Source organism: Mixophyes fleayi, chromosome 2, assembly GCF_038048845.1.
Source record: "Mixophyes fleayi isolate aMixFle1 chromosome 2, aMixFle1.hap1, whole genome shotgun sequence".
NCBI lineage: Eukaryota > Metazoa > Chordata > Amphibia > Anura > Limnodynastidae > Mixophyes > Mixophyes fleayi.
The window spans coordinates 64,573,017-64,591,865 of NC_134403.1; the positions used below are offsets into that span (position 1 = coordinate 64,573,017).

Here is an 18,849-nt window from a genome sequence, read left to right on the forward strand (position 1 = left end):
TTACATGCACCTGGAATAAGGGTCTATCTCTATTTGTAACTCACATCTTCATTCATGTTGTCATTGTCTTGTTTAGACTTTATTACCCTATTTTTTTTATGTTTGGAGTTATTTTATAGTGCGTTTATGTTGAAGATCATTATGTACCTATTATACGGAATATCGTTTGACTGTAATTGGGAAGAGTGAGCGCCTAAAGGTACACTTTTTTGTTTATATATTTATCTCTTTTGGGAAGTGGTGGTCTTTCCTGTGCTGCTTATTCTACACATCGTTGCCAGTCCTTGTCATCCCTATTTCTTGATGTATGAGAGAGGAGATGCTTACAGCCATAAAGACAAGCATCCTGCTAGTATTGAATGAAAGAATCATTTATAATCACCTGTAGAATTTTCAAGGAATGTCTAGAATACGAGAGCAGGTGTGCTCAAGTTCAGCCCCGAGGATCTACACCTACACTTTAGATTATTAGAGCCCTAAATAACAAAATTAACTGTATTAGACAGAAGATTGACATTTCCTTTCATGTCAAACCAGTTAGCCCATTCTCTGTTACTCTTTAAAATAAGAAAGCAAACCATTAATGTCATGATATTTTTTTATTAAATTCTCATGTTTACTATATTTTGCAACCTCGTTTGTGACAGACCACTAAATCTAAAAAGCAATTTGCTTTATATTAAAGAGCTACTAGTAACAATCAGGAATATACAGTATATGCAGGCATTTTAAAAACATATCAGAATGATCAGAAGATATTTGTCATAAAGCGGATTTTAGCGGGAGGCTTTTTTTTCCATGCACAACAGTGTTCCTGTATGTAAATCTATGGAAGAACACAGAACATCCAGTGAACAGTTCTAGTGAATAACAGCCGTGTACATAATTTAATGACACTATACATTAGAACAAAGGTTCTGTATTGTGATCAGGAAGTTTTTCAGATATATTTGTAACTTTTACAAGGTGACATTTCTTATTAGATCAACTTTTATTTTAGGTTTATTTGCCCTTCAAAAGAGCCTGCAGGTTTTACTTAAGTAGGGGCTATCAGACTGTACATACAATATACCTTTCCATGGAAAGTCAAATACTTAATTAGAGAACTGGATAAAATGGTATTATAGCACAAATCACAGAGGTAATTTATATGGGCAAAACGAAAAAAACATGTTTTGGAAACATAAAATAAAAAAGGAATATTTCACCTGAAAAATAAGTTACAATGAACAAAGTTTGGCTTTTGGCACAATTTCTTGTGTGCATTTCTTATTTCTGGTACTGTATACTAGGGCATAGTTTTGTTAAAAAGGGGAACAAATATCTGTTGCATACCTAGATGATACAGAAGTGGAAGTTGCTCAATCAATTCATAGGTTATCTAGATGATACAACTAAAAATGAAATAATTTGTGCTTATGTCTGGATATCCTTAAACATGACCTGTTTATATGTTTCCCGTTAATGCTGACTTGAGATCTAGCTCTGAAATGGCAGGAAGGAGAATGATAGACAGCTGGCAGGCAGAGGACGGTTCACTATGATACAGACAGAACTCAGTTATCTGATGTATTGCTCCAGGTACTGCTGGTTCGAGATCGAGAAGTCCTTCGGAAATCCGGTCCCCTCACTTCTGCAGAATAAAAAGGGAAATATTGAGTTACATGTATACATATGTGTTTTATTGAAAGATTCCCACTAATTCTGCCTTATATGATGAAAAATTATCATCGCTGCTGCAGCATTTATATATTATCCTTGGACCAGGAAAAGACACAAGCTTGCATTCTTCCATTGGTCGCAATGCTATAGTATGTGTGTATGGTTGGAACGGAGGGAGTTTCCAAATCTTTGAATACCACAATACACCTCTATCACTTCCTTGTTTCCTTATGGTCTGCTATCCCTGGCATTCACGGCACTAAATCCCTCTGCTACAAGCAGATTTATTGTCAAATGTAATCTCCAGTAATGCCATGGCAGCTAGGTAGGGAACCCATCAACTGGGTAGTATAGAGTAATGATAGCCAACCTGCAAGAATATTCCAAATATCTTTGAAGGCATAGTTGACCATTGTGGGAATAAGGGACTTACTATAATTTGTTCCTGGATGGTGAACAATACTTTTTTTTTGTGAACATCAGACCATTACCCTGTCACTGGGAGCATGGGTACATGTACAAAACATGAACCAGGTCTGTTCTACAGTTTAGCAGAATGTTGGCTACCTCCACGGTATAACTACTGTATCAACTGGTGGAGAGGGAACTAATCCCACCCCACTATGTTTTTGGTCCCCATACCAATACATGTCACTGATTTTGCCCTGCTATGGGTATCTATGGAGTTAAGGCCTTTAAAACTGTCAGGCGCCGTCTCAGCACTGACACTAGGTACGAGAGACGACCGCCTGCTTGCCCCGATCTTCACGTCCCATTGCCTAGCAATGGGACGCTTCATGTTTCCTTTGTTGCACTGCGCACGCATGCGCAGTGAGCCTCGTGTCCCATTGCAAGTCAATGGGACGCTATTCGGCTTCCTGCCGGCGGTCATAGTGTCTGACTGCCAATTACAGCCCACCTATCAGGGCTAATACCGGCTAGTGACTTCTTTGCACATCGATATAAAAATGCTTCTGAAGGCTCTGGGATGGAAGAGATATGGTTAACCTGAGTGGCAGAAGAATAGAAATTGGCATTTTCTAAAAACAGGCAAATGTAGTTTTTCTGTAATATTCAGCAAAGCAACATTTCCTTAGGATGTATAAAAAGAGACTTACCGGTTTCACAGTGAACAACAGAAGGAGAATGTAGCCTGTAAAATAAAACTTACATCAGAAAACCAGGACCTTCTGATTGAGATGACACAGTTATAAAAAATGTAGTGGCTTAATTATGTTATTATAATGTATTCTTTATTCAAAACCATTATTTGTATAGTTGCAAACCTTTTAAACGGCCTGGGAGCAGCATGGCCAAAAACAGGTGAAGCTCCCTCATTGACTGCACCCAAACTTAAATTTTCACTGTTACCCCAACTCCCAAACTTAAAGAATCACAAGTGACCCACATTATTTGTAATTAGTCTACTGCCTCAACCATTACAGCTATGTGAATGGCTGCCTCTGCTATCCAATTAGTTGCAACCAGCACATACGATTCAGCAGTACTGGAATTCAAGATTCTTCTGCTTGCTTTAGCAGAAGAATGGTGTGTTGTTGTTGCATCAGGATGAGAGGGTGATAGGGATGGAGAGGAAATAACAGGACCCAACCGTTCTTCTAGTTGGTGGAAAGATGGGTAACCCTGGAAATCTAAGGTTTGGTGGTAGTAGTTCTTTAAGTTATCTTACTAAGTATGAAACACAAAGGGTTATTGCTCACAAGACTTCTTTCACAATAGTATTGCATGCAATATACTGTATTTTCTTTCCTTGAGCATTGATTGTAAAAACCGGTCATATTTACCAAATACCTTAGTTGATATCTGCATCTAATCAAAATGATGAAGTCGTACACTGGTTATAATTCTAATACAAAACTTAGGAAAGTCATAGAGCATGCTGGGGATATGTACCACATATGACATGGCCTCACCTGCTTTCCTCTCCCTCCAGCAGTTTTTTATAGGTGACGATCTCAATATCCAGAGTTAGTTTGACATTCAACAGTTTCTGATATTCTCTCAGCTGCCGGGCAACTTCCTGCCTGGCTTTCTGCAGAGCTTCTTGTACGTCAGCAAGCTTTGCATTGGCATCTTGGAGGGAGGCATTATTGTTGGTCTTGGCCAATGACACCTGCTGCTCCAAATATATACACTAAATCACCAAACAAAAGAAGAGGTTAGGAAATATACTCTGTGTACCTCATGTCTCAGTGACTCACTAGTTCCTAGTGAGCTGATAAATGATTGCCTCCACCGTGTGTAGGTAACAGGAGCATTTTTAATAAAGAACATCACATAAATAGTTTTTATACAACAATCTCCCTACCTCCAAATACCATAACTGTGGGGTCCGATGTCTGGCACGGAACATATCCAAAGAGGGCTCTGGGTGCACTTGTATCACTTATTCTCTTTATAAAAGCTCTGCAGGGTGTCGACCCCTGCAGTTCGTATCATGAGGCAGAGGTAAGTATATTGGGAACTCTAGTGGTTCTGGACATGGGAAGCCCAAATTTATGGAAGTGGGGTGGGATATTGTTATATTATAACAGACATTAAGTTGAGGTCTTTAATGAAAAGGATATACTGTAGTATAAGTGTTACATGGTCCTGGAAACGAGATTTTGCTAACACCTTGACAAAAGAGCAATTCGAAACGCGTTGGGTGAGTGCGGAATTGACAGCAGCTGTGTGATCCGTACCTAGGAGCTGGAGAAACTGCTATGCCCGGCTGAATAACATGATTGTCTGCTGACATCTGCTAGTTTCTATATGCTTGTGTTTCATCAATATGGGGTAAGCAGATACCCTTAGGGGACTTCTGGATATCGCATTTGGAGGTTGCTGTCTTTTAAAGATTTGTGATATGTTTAAAGTCAGTCAAAGTCTGGTAATAAAGATTCTGTTTTATTATTAAATCACATCCTTGATAATTTTTATGCTATAGGTTTTATGTTATTCACTTTGAGCTTTGGGCAAAAAAGACTATCATCCTCAAATACTGTAAGCCAGTTTAAATCTGGCAGTAAAGATTATAGTTTTTTTATTGAGTGATTTCTCTGGTGTATAACAGATATAGAAGATAATTGTTTATTAATTATCTGCCATTATTATAAGATCTGCTTTCCTGTAATGGAAAAAATTCCATTTATGATATATTAAATTATCTCCTACTTGGATGTTATTGTGTATGCAGTATGTAAACAGGTTACACTATGTTTTTTTCTGTTTTTAATTTTATATGTCAAGAGAGAGATAAAAGAAGAATATACAGTGTACGAAGAAAGAACACGTTTTATTTAAAGAGACACTCTCATTATAGAGACAGTTTCATATATTTTTATATATTCCTTTTTTTTTCCTCTTACTGTTTTTCACCAGCGCAATTGTGGCACTATAATTTTGGTTCGTGTTTTACTTTTGGTTCACATTTGGTATGCTATAGGTTGGCATCTATATAAAGCCTGTTGCAGCAGAGGTGTAGCAGGTGAATTTAGTAAAAAAAAATCTATTTGTACATAAAATGCAGGAATCTTAGTTACATACATTTGCAAATATAAATGGTAAGCCATCCACCGTTCACAGTGCAGTAAAGTGTACAATTAGAATAGCAGCTGGTTTTACTGGTTCACAGCGGTGTGCTGGGGGATTTTCTAGGTGTGTCTCTTTTCTAGGTAACCCCTCCCCTTTCTAGCACCTGCTGTAATCTTTTAAATTGATTGAGCAAACTTCCATTTGCTGAATTAATTTCACTTTCTTTGCTAACCCTTGAAAACTTATATTACTAACAATGTGGTAATAATAAGAACTGAGATCTGCGTAGGACCGAAGGATAATAAAAGCTTTGCTGTATCTTTAACTGAACTATTCTCTGGAGTGTTAACAGTTAATCTTTGGGTACGCCCATCTGGTGTCATAGGGGAGGGGTTTAGGACTATAAGTTGGATGGGCGGAGTTTGCTCAGTCCTTGGCAGTTTGGAAGTTGCCCACCCACCCTCCCTGTTACGTTTGATGAGAAAAGGACGCGACTGGATGCTCTGTTTGATGGATATCAGCGTTGGCAACAGCATATCTCTCAGTGAAGACGGATGGAGTTATGGCAGGAAAAGCAGTACAGTCGACGGCCAGTGGTTTGGGCCCACATTACGGTATTGGGCATGGTGAACCCGCCTCCCTTCGAGTGAATCGGCTATTAGTCTCGGTTTCAGGCACCGCCCTTGTGGGCTGCCCTGTGGTTGCTTCCAGTATAGCCTAGAGGAGTGGGGGGTTCGGTAGATTCAGGACATGGTGCCCCGTCCAGGTAGATATGTGCGCCCGGGGTTTGATTGGTTGGTCCCCCACTTGAACCCAGGGGTTTGGTTGTTCCCCAGTTTGTAGTCCTAAGGATATGCTAGGACAGTTGGGTTTTGCCTGGCACACGTCGGACTGACTGCTTATTTCACCTCCACCATGTTTATGAATAAATCATTTATTTGTGCCCTATTTCAAGTCTCGTGTCATTAATTCAGGTTATAAGTGATAAGATGAAGGAGGTAAAGAGGTTAAGGTATCAGACATAAGACTTTTATATCTTTTACTAAAAAATTTCTAAAATGTACTGATGGCTAGTATTTTTAGTGACTCATTATCATTCTTTATCAAGATATGTTCAGAACTTAAAGTAGAAGCAGTATCGACAACTTGGGGATTGTAAGCAGTGGGGGTTAATACCCAATACAAGTGTAAAATCCTTTATTGTGAGTGGCTGTCTGATTTTTACTGGTCTACATCCCCCCCTTATTGATAAGTGAAAGTTTTATTTTTTTTTGTAATAACTGTCAATAAATGTACTGGTGGATGCTTACCCTATACACTATAGCAAGCATCCTAACAGTGCAAGAGTTTATTGAATGTTTACAGAGTTCTGGAACTGAGTATTTCAGTGTTTGCCAGGGGCGGGCTGGGCCGGTGGGCAGGGGGGCATCGGCCCCCCGGGCCGCTCACAATAACGGCTCTTAGGGCCGCCCGCCCCCCGGAAGTAATATAAATGTGATGCTTACCCTATACACTATAGCAAGCATCCTAACAGTGCAAGAGTTTATTGAATGTTTACAGAGTTCTGGAACTGAGTATTTCAGTGTTTGCCAGGGGCGGGCTGGGCCGGGGGGCAGGGGGGCATCGGCCCCCCGGGCCGCTCACAATCACGGCTCTTAGGGCCGTCCGCCCCCCGGAAGTAATATAAATGTGATGCAGCCGCGCAGGCGGCCGCATCATATGACACGTGATGCGGCCGCGTCATTGATGACGCGGCCGCATCACGTGTCATGTGGTGCGGCCGCCTGTGCGGCGTGTGCCCCCCGGGCTGACGTCCGTCAGCCCGCGCCTGGTGTTTGCCCTATGTAAATATTTCCAAACTTTCACTGAACATTTCCATGGTTTCAGTCATCACAGTTATTAATAAAATATGCAAAGAATACATCTTCATAGTGCTTGTTTTTTAGTCAATATAAATTTGATTTATATACATGTACAATATAGTATGCGAGTACAGTTTAACATGGTGCAATTTTGCATATTGTTTGTATTGTATTAGATCATCCATGTGCAGGGCTGATTCTAGCTTTTCAGCTATCTGAGACAAAGTGGGGAATTGCCCTCCCACACCCATCCTCACCCAGCATCATCAATAGTATTATGCTATCTGCAGGATTAATGCCCAGTAATATACCATCAGTAGTCGTGGTATGCCAGTAACATGAACAGTAGTGGTGAGGCTAAAGTGCTGCTAGCAGTAATACTAAATAATATGCCAGCAGCAGTTGTGTGACAGTAGTAGTTGCCCAGTAATATTCTAGCAGTATTGCCAAATAATAGGCCAGCAGTAGAAGTTATATGCCAGTAGCAGTTTACTCAGCAATATGCCAGCAGGAATGCCCAGGAATATACCAGCAATAGTAGCTGTTTTATAACAATAGCAATCACTTAGCAATATCTAATAATATGCCTCTAGTGATATTTATTTGCCATTAATATATCTTCTAATACCCACTAATACACCAGTAATAAAGCCTGGAAGAGCGCAGTGATGTAAGAGTGGGCACCACCAGCTTTTAATTGCCAACCAGCACTTATGGTGAAGGCCAGTTTAAAATAAAATGGGGCGCTGGACTAAATTAATGGTGGTGCCCTCTACAGAGTGAATGCTGGACCAGCGGTGCAGTTTCACATTGCCAGCTACATTATACTGACTGCACTGCACCAACCAACCTTTGCACATAACCCAATTTTTTTTTTTTTACTGTAGTTGAACAGTTTTTCTCATTGAATTAAAAAGTGATGAATAACTACTGCTCATACCTGCAACTTATCCTCGGTGCCTCACAGAGCTTGAATTGTTACAGTATATGTTCAATGAACTAGAGCTGCATATCCCTGGTTCAGGGAACAAGGGCAAGAGGGCTCCAGAGGTGTGTGTGTGTTATATATTCATGTACAGCACTGCCCTCATGGTGCCATCTGGTTCAAGCTACTCAGCTCACTCCATGACACATTCAGCCCTGACCCTGGGAGGGATTTACTAACATGCTGTAAATTTAGAGTTACTCATAGCAACTAATCAGCTATAAGCTTTAATTGGTCCAATTTAAGTTAAACTAGTTAATGTCTGTTTGGTGGCCATGAGTTATAGAACTTTTGTATCATGTTACTTAATTGCTTCCACTCTCACTTTTGGTTGACTCTTATGAAAAAAATAATAGAGCAGATGAGGGGCTTGTAACAGTTTTCAGGTGTGTCCCAAAAGAATGCTAACAGTGACATAATGGTTCCATCTTAAACTCATATTGTGTTACGTCAAGGATGCCTTGAATAGAGACAAGTCGTAGGCATGTATTGACCATCTATTACATAATTGTAGGGATTATTGTATTAGACACTTGCCACAAGAATATTTAAAGTGAGGTTGAGGGACGATATGTAAAGCAGCACATGGTATCTAAAGGACCACTAAGCCTTAACTTCTAGTTGCTTTATATCAGAAAGCTACAATTATGTATGCATGTATGTATGCTTATCATATATGAAGATAATGAGATATATTTTTTTCATTATGAGGAAAGCATTTCATACTATGCGCTGACCTCATGTGAAGAAGGACACTGTAATGAACCCATCTGAGAGTAAAATAAAAAAAGGAGTATTAGATTTTATTGAGGTAGGCAGGTTACATTACCTGTCCAAATCCAATAGATACATTTTTATGATTGTTACCTTTTAAAGATTTTAATTGCTAATTTGCACACAGGCAATTTAAACCAAATTGGGTAAAAATTGACCCGTGTGTGTGTGGTTTTAATGATCATAAAGAATGATAAAAATGTGATCACATTGGATGCCATGTGATTCGGTAGTTCAGCCTAACTGCAGAATGACCATGTATGTTCAATTTGGCTACCAACTTTGTGACCAAATTATTATGACAATCAGAATAAACCAATGGATCTTAAATGGATTAACTATGAATAGACTTACTAAAATATGGTTTGTGCAAAAAATATTCAATTTGTATTTATTTTAATAATGCTTAGTTAAAATTATGTGTAAATGTCTGAATGTTTTTATGATGGTAGTTAAAATGTTGATCAACATTTTTAGTAGAGCGCATATTACTATAAATTTAAGCAATGAAAAAGGCAAGTCAGGTGCTTGGTTGCATAGGGAGAGGAATCAGTAGCAAAAAGAAAGAAGTAGTAATGCCACTGTATAGGTCATTGGTACGGCCTCATCTAGAATACTGTGTTCAGTTCTGGAGGCCATATCTCCAAAAGGATATAAATACATTAGAGACTGTAGAAAGAAGGGCAACTAGAATGGTGCATGGCCTACAGCACAAAACTTACCCGAAAAGACTAAAAGATATTAATATGTATAATTTGAAACAGAGAAGGGAAAGGGGGGACATGATAGAAACTTTCAAATATATACATGGTTTTAACAAGGTATAGGATCAGGGCCGGACTGGCAGTTCTGGCAAATGCCAGAAGGGCCGATGGTCAGATGGGCCAGTCCGCATGCCCGCCGAGCAGCAGCACTCTATGCGCTGCTCGGCGGACGGAGAGTCAGTGACTGCAGCCTATGGAAGTTATCACCTGGGTCGGCACCACATGACAGGTGCCGTCCCATGTGATTACTTGCATAGGCGGCAGTCACTGACTCTCCGCTCGCTGACCAACGCGCAAGAAGTTGGTGCTGCTGCTCGGGATCGGATGTAACAAGGTAAGTGTCTTTAATGTGATTTCATTTATTGCTGGGACTGTTTGGAGGGAGGGAAATATGTTTTGAGTAAATGGGTATACTGTTAATTTAATGTTGGGGCTGGTTGGAGGGAAATAGGTCTACTTATTAAATGTGAATATTATTATTGTGGTGACTGAAGGGAGGCTTAATTATAAAACGTGAGTGCTATTGTTTTAACACCGGGGCTGGTTGGAGTCTTCTAAATCTCATATACCCATTTTTTTCAAAATAAGGCATCCAATATTCCAGGATCAAGACAAGAATAAACTGAGCTAAAGAAACCAGTTGCTACAAGTGGTGAAAGTGACCAAGACAGGTAGGAGAGAGCAGGACAGTCTGCCAACTGTCCTGAATCTGGTGGGGCAGTCCTGATTTTGGGTGACTGTCTCACTTAGTCAGGATTTGTTCCGACTGCAAGGACAGTTGGGAGGTATGTCCTGCTTCACAACGTACTGAGCTCTAAGTATCACAAGATTTGGTAATCTCGTGAGGCAAAGAGCTTCCTGGCTCACTTTACAGGAAGTTCCCACCCTTATGGATGTCAGTAGCACCAGAAGCATAAATAAGTACAGTGGGCTGGGGGTGTCATAATGTGCCTGAGGGGGTGGCGTGATGTGGCTGGGAGGGCATGATAAATGTAATGTTTTATTATAATGTATGTATCAATGCCCCATGTTCGCCACATCCACAACACAATGTGGTCATGCCCTTTTCAGCTGCTCGGCGGCACATAGTTTCTTTCCCACTGGAACTGAGGTGGGCCTGTGTACTTTAAATGCCAGGGCTGATTTTTAGTCCCAATCCGGCCCTGTACAGGAAGGAAACATTCTTCAAAGGAAGAGAAGTACTAGAACACAAGGACATGCACTGAAACTGGAGGGAAGTAGGTTCAGAGGAAATTTGAGGAAAAACTACTTCACAGAAAGGGTAGTGGATGAGTGGAATAGCCTCCCATCAGAGGTGGTAGCGGCTAATACAGTAGAGCAATTTAAACATGCTTGGGATAGATATAAGAACATCCTTACAAAGAACAAAAGATCAAATAGGGTTGGAGGTTACCATAGGATAAAAAATGGGCAGACTAGATGGGCCAAATGGTTCTTATCTGCCCTCAAATTTTAACATGTACAAATAATCACAGAGCAGAATAATAAAGTCCATATTATTTCTGAATTTACAGCAGAAACACCTTGCACTAACTAATGAAAATGTTCAGCACTTATTAACAAAATGGGATATTCTCTCTGAATAGTTTGACCAATAATTGCTTCAAGTTGTCCATCATAAACATTGTATTCTTGTAGTGGACACATTGTAACATCAAATTTTAACATCTTCCTGTCTTTTAAAATGAACATGTAAATAATGGAATCATATCCTCTAATGATAATTAATTGCACATTTGATAGGGGGGAACAACCATTGAAAGTCAAACACCCTAATCCTTAAATATAGAGTTACAAACTATATGCTCCACATTGTAATACTATAGACAATATATTGCAGTATACTGTTTATTTGGTGTCTGTACAATGGTTTAACAGATATGCAATTTGGGGTTCATTAAGAGTTTTATGCCATTTTTTTGTGTAAAACAAATTTCTGTACTGCCAATGCATACATAAGTATCTAGATTTTTGTTCATTGTCGAAGTGTGTCCCCTTACACCTGAAGGTGGAACAGGGGTGAGCATAGGTGGGCAGAACACAATTAGATGTGGATGCATTTGCAGATCGGCCTTTTAAGAGGCATATTTGTTGTGCAACGATACACGATGATGATGATGATGATGATGAACCACCATCTAGTCAGTTCTGATTGGTTGACTGTATATTGCTCCCCTCCAGTTTTTAAATAATTTGCATCACAAATATATGAAGTCTCTGTTGTCTATCTGTATTGACTAATTGACATTTCCATTTGGACTGTTGCAGGATGTAAAATTTCCATTTGATTTTTAAAAGGAGAAAACAACTGAAGTGTAGGTGAAGTTTAGATTTAACAAGGAAATCTGATATCAATGAGGCGTTAGACTGCTGCGGGTTAGAGGCAGGGGGAGGTGGAAGATTATACAGGGCGGAGTAATATTGCTGGAAAGCCTCTCTGATAGCAGTAGGGTCATGAAGGAGCTGGTTTTTAGAATCACGGATTGATATAATATTTTTGTGGGTCCTTTCTGAACGAAGCCGCGCAGCGAGATTTTTATCTGCCTTATCCCCCTTTTCATAGAAGGATTGCTGGAGCCATTTAAGGCGTTTGGCTACCTGCTTGGAGAAAAGAAGATCTAATTGGGCCTTAGTCTCGCGGAGGGCTAGCAGAATGGAAGGGTTCGGAGTAGCCTTGTGTTGGGCTTCTAGAGATTGTAGTTTAAGAGATAAATTATTGGTAAGGGATTCTTTTTTCTTTCTGGAAACGATGCTAAGCAGGTGCCCCCTCAGGACAGCCTTGTGCGCTGTCCATAAAGTGGCCCTAGAAATATCTGGGTGGTCGTTGAGCTCGAAATAGTCTTTGAGGCGAGCCCCGAGCTGGGAAATTATATCCGCATTATGGAGCAGAGAGTCATTGAGTCGCCAGGTCACGGGGCGGGCACGGTCTGGGAGGCCGCAGAGGTTTATAGATATAGGGGAGTGATCAGACCATTGGGTGAATTTGGGCCGCCTGGAGGTTTAATGCAAAGTTGTGGCTGAGCAGTATCATATCAATGCGTGAGTATGAATGGTGTGGTGGGGAGTAATATGTATAGTCCCGAGAGGACGGTTCCTTCACTCGCCAGGAATCGTAGAGAAGCTGGGATTTCATGAGACTGAGGAGAGATTTAGAGGATAAAGGGTCAGAAGCATTAGGGGGCATGGCCACAGGGGGAAAGCGATCCAAGGATTGGTTCAAGACAGCATTGAAATCTCCCGCTACAATAAGGTCCCCCTGCCGAATACGGGACAGCAAAACATCTATTTTGGAAAAAAAGCGGTTCTGTTGCTGGTTGGGAGCATAAACATTAACTAACGTGCATAGCTTGTTGTTAAGTCTACCTACCAAGATGAGGTATCGGCCTTCTTTGTCTGCAAGGGAGTCAATGAGTTTGTAGGTCAAATGGCGGACAAACAAAATCGCCACCCCTCATTTTTTGGTTGAGTGATCGCAAGCATGGAATGAGGCGGGGTATGCTTTGGAGTGGAGCTCTGGGTGGGAGTTATGTTGAAAGTGTGTGTCTCTTGTAGAAAAATTAAATCGCCCTTATGAAGCTTTAGGGTAGCGAAAAGCTTACCTCTTTTCTGGGGGCTATTTAGCCCTTTAACATTAAAAGAAAGTGCTCTAAGGCCCATGTGCAGCGAGGAGGGGAAAGATCAGGAGAAGATATAACACATAGTGGTCAAATAAGAAAGGGGGAGGGTTTAGAGGGGAAGTGGGAGAGGGAGGGGAGGGTATATGGTCGGGTTATTTTTTTTAAAATAATATTGTTTGGGTATCTTAAGTGTAATTAAGGCAAATAAGTGTACAAAGGGGAATATTTGTTTTAAGGACTAGCCCATGGTCTGGGCTGTCGAGAGTGAAATATTTTGGCACCCACACATCCTTGGCAGCTATGAACCTTGCAACACTATACTCTTACCTGGTTCTGAATGCTTAAAACCTCTGACCTCAGGTGCTGGATCTTGCTGTTGAGCTGGGTAATCTGATTGCGGCTGCTCTCTAGTTCTGTTTCACAGCGTCCAGCTTTTAGGACCCCTTGTTGTAACTATACAATGACAACACAATAGTGTTTTTTTTATTGAGCCAATATGAACATTAGAACATAGTAACTCTCACTAATTATATACGATATTGTATTTTATAGCACTGGGAATAATAAACAATGTTCTTATTTAAAGAAATGCATGAACATTATCAGAATTCACAATTTCATAAGGCATTGGGCAAGTGGTAAATCACAGATATATATGTCCCAGGCTTATGTTTTAAAAACCCCAGATTGTTTTGTGTGGGAAAGAGCTTCCTAAAAGAGTGTGTTCAGCTTTAGGAAAAAGCTGGTAAGAGCCCCTGGGGTATAAATGGAGAGAGAAGGATGGGCTCCATTTTAGGGATGTCAGTGTGATCAGTCTGAGTCTTTGCTGTGCCTGGGGAATGGGACTGCAGGGTCTCTATAGGAAATAATCTGACATCTGTTGTGAGTAAACTATATGTGCTGGAACTTCTAATGCTTTTGTTTAGTTTCACAGTCAGGAGCGACATGTGTTTAGTTAGTGCCGGAGAGGCAAGGTGTTTATTCTGAAGTTTACTTTATTTTTTTCTGCTTAATAAAACTGGCTGAGGCCATTTGTATCAAAACCTTGGTCTTGTGTGACTTCTCTGCAGCTGTACACTACCATCTACCCTAGGAGATGGCAACTATTCCACATCTTCTGAGCAGGTGTGAACAATTCATGAGTATTAACGAGTGACCATCACATGTACTGATAGGAGCATGCTCACTGTGCTCCTGAAAAACTTTCCCTGACATCATCAAATTGTAGGAGGTGTTAGAAGATAAACTTCCAGTTTACATACAATCCTGGCTGTGAAGGACCACATGGGATTATGCTAGCCCTTGGATAAACTGCATTATGCCTAGTACCAGGGCTGCCCAAATGAGGACATGGGGGAACACATGTCTGTGACTATTACTATCAGGGTTGCTAATGCAAGAACTTACTTTATGAAGAAACTTTTCTTAAAGAGAGCTTCATTCTAACCCACTTGTTTGCTTTACTCTCCATGACACATCATTTTATAAACTTAAATGTTGAGATATAACATTTTTCAAACTCCTCTCTCATGGCATACTTGGCTTCACCAGGGAGTCCTCCTGGAATCCTGGAAGAGCAGGGAGGTGGGGCTAATGATTCAAATGTCATCATTAAGCCCTGCCCCCACAGTTCAAATATGAGATTCGCGGCAGGGGGGCATGGTTACTCTAATTCGGTGGCGTCACCATGCCCCCTCCTACACTTGTCACCTGACTTGAGAAACTGTAAGTGGTCAAGTATGTCTCAGATGTCGGCCCAGGATCAAAAATTGTCAGAAGGCCCAAAATTCTTATGGCTTGCACTGCCTAAGCGATAATTGCAAGTATTTAAAGATAAAAAAGTCAGAACACCTTTCTACAACTGGTTTTCTGAAGAATTTCATGTATGTCAATAAATATATATTGAATTTAGGTTATCACTCAGGATGTACTAATAATTTTTCAACACTGCATAACATTATAAAAGTGAATGCTTGTCAAAACAGTGATCGCCTTAGCAACAGTTCTTAAGTAAACAGTGCATTGAGTCATCAAGCAATCCCAAGTTTCTGCAGTGAGAACATGCACTTGACCTGTCACCTGTCAATCATAATTCGGAATGGATTTGGTTGAATACTTAAACTTCTCATACATAACAATGGTGTCTGTTCCTCAGATTTACTGTTAGATATGCCTGTGTCTATCTTAATAAAACATCTATTTTTGGTAAACTCATGGTACTACATTCCTGATACTTGCCTGTCTACAACCAATGTAAAATGTGTAAGATAGCCAGGGCCCTAGGCGCCACCTTCTCTGCATCCTCAAAAAATGACCCCCCCCCCCTCCTCGGGTGTGGAGCTTTCTTGCATTAGCAGGTGGGAGGTTGGGGAAGTGTGGTACTTGAACGTGGAGGAGCAGCAGCAGCTGACAGTTGCGTCTCCTCCACATAAGCAGTTGCCGCTCTGTGTGGGAGCACTGTGGGGGCATTAAAATGAGTGAATGAGTGTGACATTATGTCGCTCATTCCAAGGTTTAGATGCCCTTAGCAAGCCGAGGTTCGTCTACTGGTCGCATCGGCCCTGAACATAGCATAGTTTCATTCATCTGCTCTTCTACACTTGTGCTTGCTTCTAAGATTTTAAATATAATCCAGTTTTATCTTAATGTCAATTTCAATGGCAGTTTTAAAATGAGGATATGTGTTTAAATCCATACTCAAAGAGCTCAGGGTGATTGTACTGATATATTGAGAATTTATACATTCTGATACTCTCAGGGCCGCTGCTAGGGTCCACGGCGCCCTAGGCATTTTTAAAAAAGCGGTGCCCCCCCCCCTGCAAAAATCGCCTCCCCCCTCCCCCCGTCTCTCCTTACCTTGTCTCACCACCGCCACCTCTCTGCTCCGTCTCCTCCCCTCCACTCACTGACACTAGTAAGTGGAGGGGAGGAGACGGAGCAGAGAGGCGGCGGTGGTGAAAAAATAGCCTCTTTCCCCCTCCCCGTGCATCTGAATGCTGTGCGGCGGTCGTGACAGGTATGGTCAGCGGTCGCCGCACAGTTTTAAAGTCATTTAGTATTCTGTGGCGCCCTCCAGAGCCCGGCGCCCTAGGCAAGTGCCTAACCTTGCCTAATGGGAGCGCCGGGCCTGGATACTCTCCACTTCAATTGAGAACAAGCTAAACTATGTTTTTATTATTTATTTATGTATTGATTATCCAGAATGGGACTTAAGAGATTGCTGGATCACCAACCCCCACTCAGAATTTGAAGCAGCAGGACTTACAAAATTAAATGGTGCTTAAAAATTATTTCAGTCTTTCACCATGAGGCCCCTTCTTTTTAAACTTTATCAGGGTTCCTTACGGTGATGGTAGAAGGACATGCTCAGTGATCAAGACATCATATGATATGAACAAGTGTGTTTGACAATATAATCGAACAGCAGGAATATTTTATTTTAACTTATTTTTCTCTTTCTGGCTTTCATAATTTTCTAGATGCTGGGTTTCCAAATGAAAGATTACATACTAAATATTTTCAGATTTTGTGAGTGCTCTGTACCTTGTGTAACTATGTATAGCAATACCTTATTCTTGGAGAGCGCCTGTGCCTCCTCACGATTCCGAGCTGCAATACTCTCGTAACGTTCCTTCACCTCCTGCACTATGCTCTCCAGGTTTAACGGACAGCCCTGTTCTATGTTCACAAGCACCGATATGTCCCCAGACTCCTCCATCACTGCTTTTAGTTCCTTTAAAAATAAGCCAAGCATAGTATTATTATTATTATTATTAATAATAATTTTTATTTATAAGGCGCCACTAGGTGTCCGCGGCGCCGTACAGGGACAAACGAAATAACAATACGAGGAGAGACGGCACAGAACAGTAAACAATAATCACAGTAACTCAGTGAGCTCAGGGCACAGCTAGAGGGGCGGGGGAAGGTCAGCCAACAACGGCACCAAGGAGGGAGGGCACGGGTGAAAGGGAGAACCCCAGGGGAAGAGGAGGAAGCGAGAGGGGATGGGGGAAGAGGGTCCTGAAGGAGAAGGCTAGGTAGCTGGCGAGCAGAGTTAAAAGTGGTGAAGACAGGAGGAGAGAAGACCCTGCTCAAAGGAGCGTACAATCTAAGGGGAGGGGAAGACTGACAGAGAGACACAGGGGAGAGAGGGAGAGAAGGAGGAATGGAGGATAAGGATAGGGGAAGGGGAATGAGGGAACAGTCAGAAGAAAAGGTAGGAAGTTAAGTGGGAGACTGGAAAGCTTTAAGAAAAAGGTGGGTTTTTAAACACCGTTTGAAACTGGACAGATTAGGGGAAGTTCTGATGGAGCGGGGGAGCTGGTTCCAGTGGAGGGGGGCAGCACGGGAAAAGTCTTGGATACGCGCGTGGGAGGAGGTGATCAGGGGGGAAGAGAGGCGACGGTCATTGGCCGATCAGAGAGGGTGGGATGGAGCATGAATAGAGAGAAGGGAGGAGATGTAGGGTGCTGTGGAGTTAGCGAGGGCCTTGTATGTAAGAGTGAGGAGCTTGAACAGGATTCTGTAGGGTAAGGGGAGCCAGTAAAGGGATTGATAGAGGGGGGAGACAGAAGAGGAGCGGCGAGAAAGGAAGATGAGCCTAGCGGCAGCGTTAAGTACAGATCGAAGGGGAGCGAGGTGAGAGTGGGGGAGGCCAGTAAGGAGGAGGTTACAGTAGTCTATGCGGGAGATGATCAGAGAGTGAATAAGACATTTGGTGGCATCTTGGGAAAGGAAGGGCCGGATGCGTGCGATGTTACGCAGCTGGAAGCGGCAGGATTTAGCAAGAGAGAGAATGTGGGGGCCAAAGGAGAGAGAGGAGTCGAGGATGACCCCGAGGCAGCGAAGTTGGGGGACAGGGGAGATAGAGGTGTATAAATGAAAATTGATTATTTTGAAGATTAAGCTATCTGTGGGCTATTATTGGAATCCTGCAGTTGGGTCATGGAAGAGTTAATATTTAAGGTAGTGGGTGTTTGCCAGGGGTTCACAAGAGGATATGAAGGACAGTCTGGAACAGCAAGAAGTTATATAAACTAAAGCCTAGATGGGTTTGTTTTCAGGTCACTGGAAATTGTCCCTCCTATCCATTCTCTAATATTGTGTGCAGTCCATGAGGTTTGTTTTGACATAATCCTTCTTTCAGAAGGGTCTCTGCGTGGTGGTGAAACAAGCCAATCAGCAGCCATAGATGGCACATTGTGTGGCAGTGGAGAACTCTCCCTGAAAGAGGCTCATTGTTAGTAAAGTTTCTCCTCTAATGGGGTGGTGTCTGTGCGGGCAGGCCCCAGCAAGTAAGCCAAAAGAAGAGGAGGGGTTGGGTCTAAAGACGTATGGGGCATTTGGTCATTCCCTTTTAATTTAGTAATGGCGGGTCTGATTGGACTATGCTTCTTTGCCACCACTCAAATTGACTTAATTCGATAAATTTGTGACCTTTCTCTGTCAAGCAAGTCTCCCGTGTCTTTATTTCTTTGTTATGGGTTGCTGTATGTACGGTCATCAGGGGACACAATGCAAAGAGGACTTTGGATCAACCACTAGCTGGCTTAGTTCTGTTACATTCAAGCCTAATTGTGCAACAAATATTGTGTATGTTAGTCACAGAAATATAAAGTGAAGTT

The 18,849-nt window shown here is 41.7% G+C and overlaps 1 protein-coding gene across 1 annotated transcript in view; it reads right to left on the reverse strand.

Moving 5' to 3' along the window:
* Nucleotides 1-580: 580 nt before the first annotated feature.
* Nucleotides 581-18,849, reverse strand: part of LOC142141049 (keratin, type II cytoskeletal 80-like) — a 53,219-nt gene continuing 34,950 nt past the window's right edge. Inside the window, exons 5-9 of the mRNA XM_075199135.1 lie at nucleotides 16,791-16,955; nucleotides 13,550-13,675; nucleotides 3,597-3,817; nucleotides 2,781-2,815; nucleotides 581-1,633 (exon numbers count right to left, since the gene is read on the reverse strand). Of these exons, the coding sequence (XP_075055236.1) occupies nucleotides 1,557-1,633; nucleotides 2,781-2,815; nucleotides 3,597-3,817; nucleotides 13,550-13,675; nucleotides 16,791-16,955 (624 nt within the window). The 3' untranslated portion in view covers nucleotides 581-1,556. The remainder of the gene's footprint in view (nucleotides 1,634-2,780; nucleotides 2,816-3,596; nucleotides 3,818-13,549; nucleotides 13,676-16,790; nucleotides 16,956-18,849) is intronic.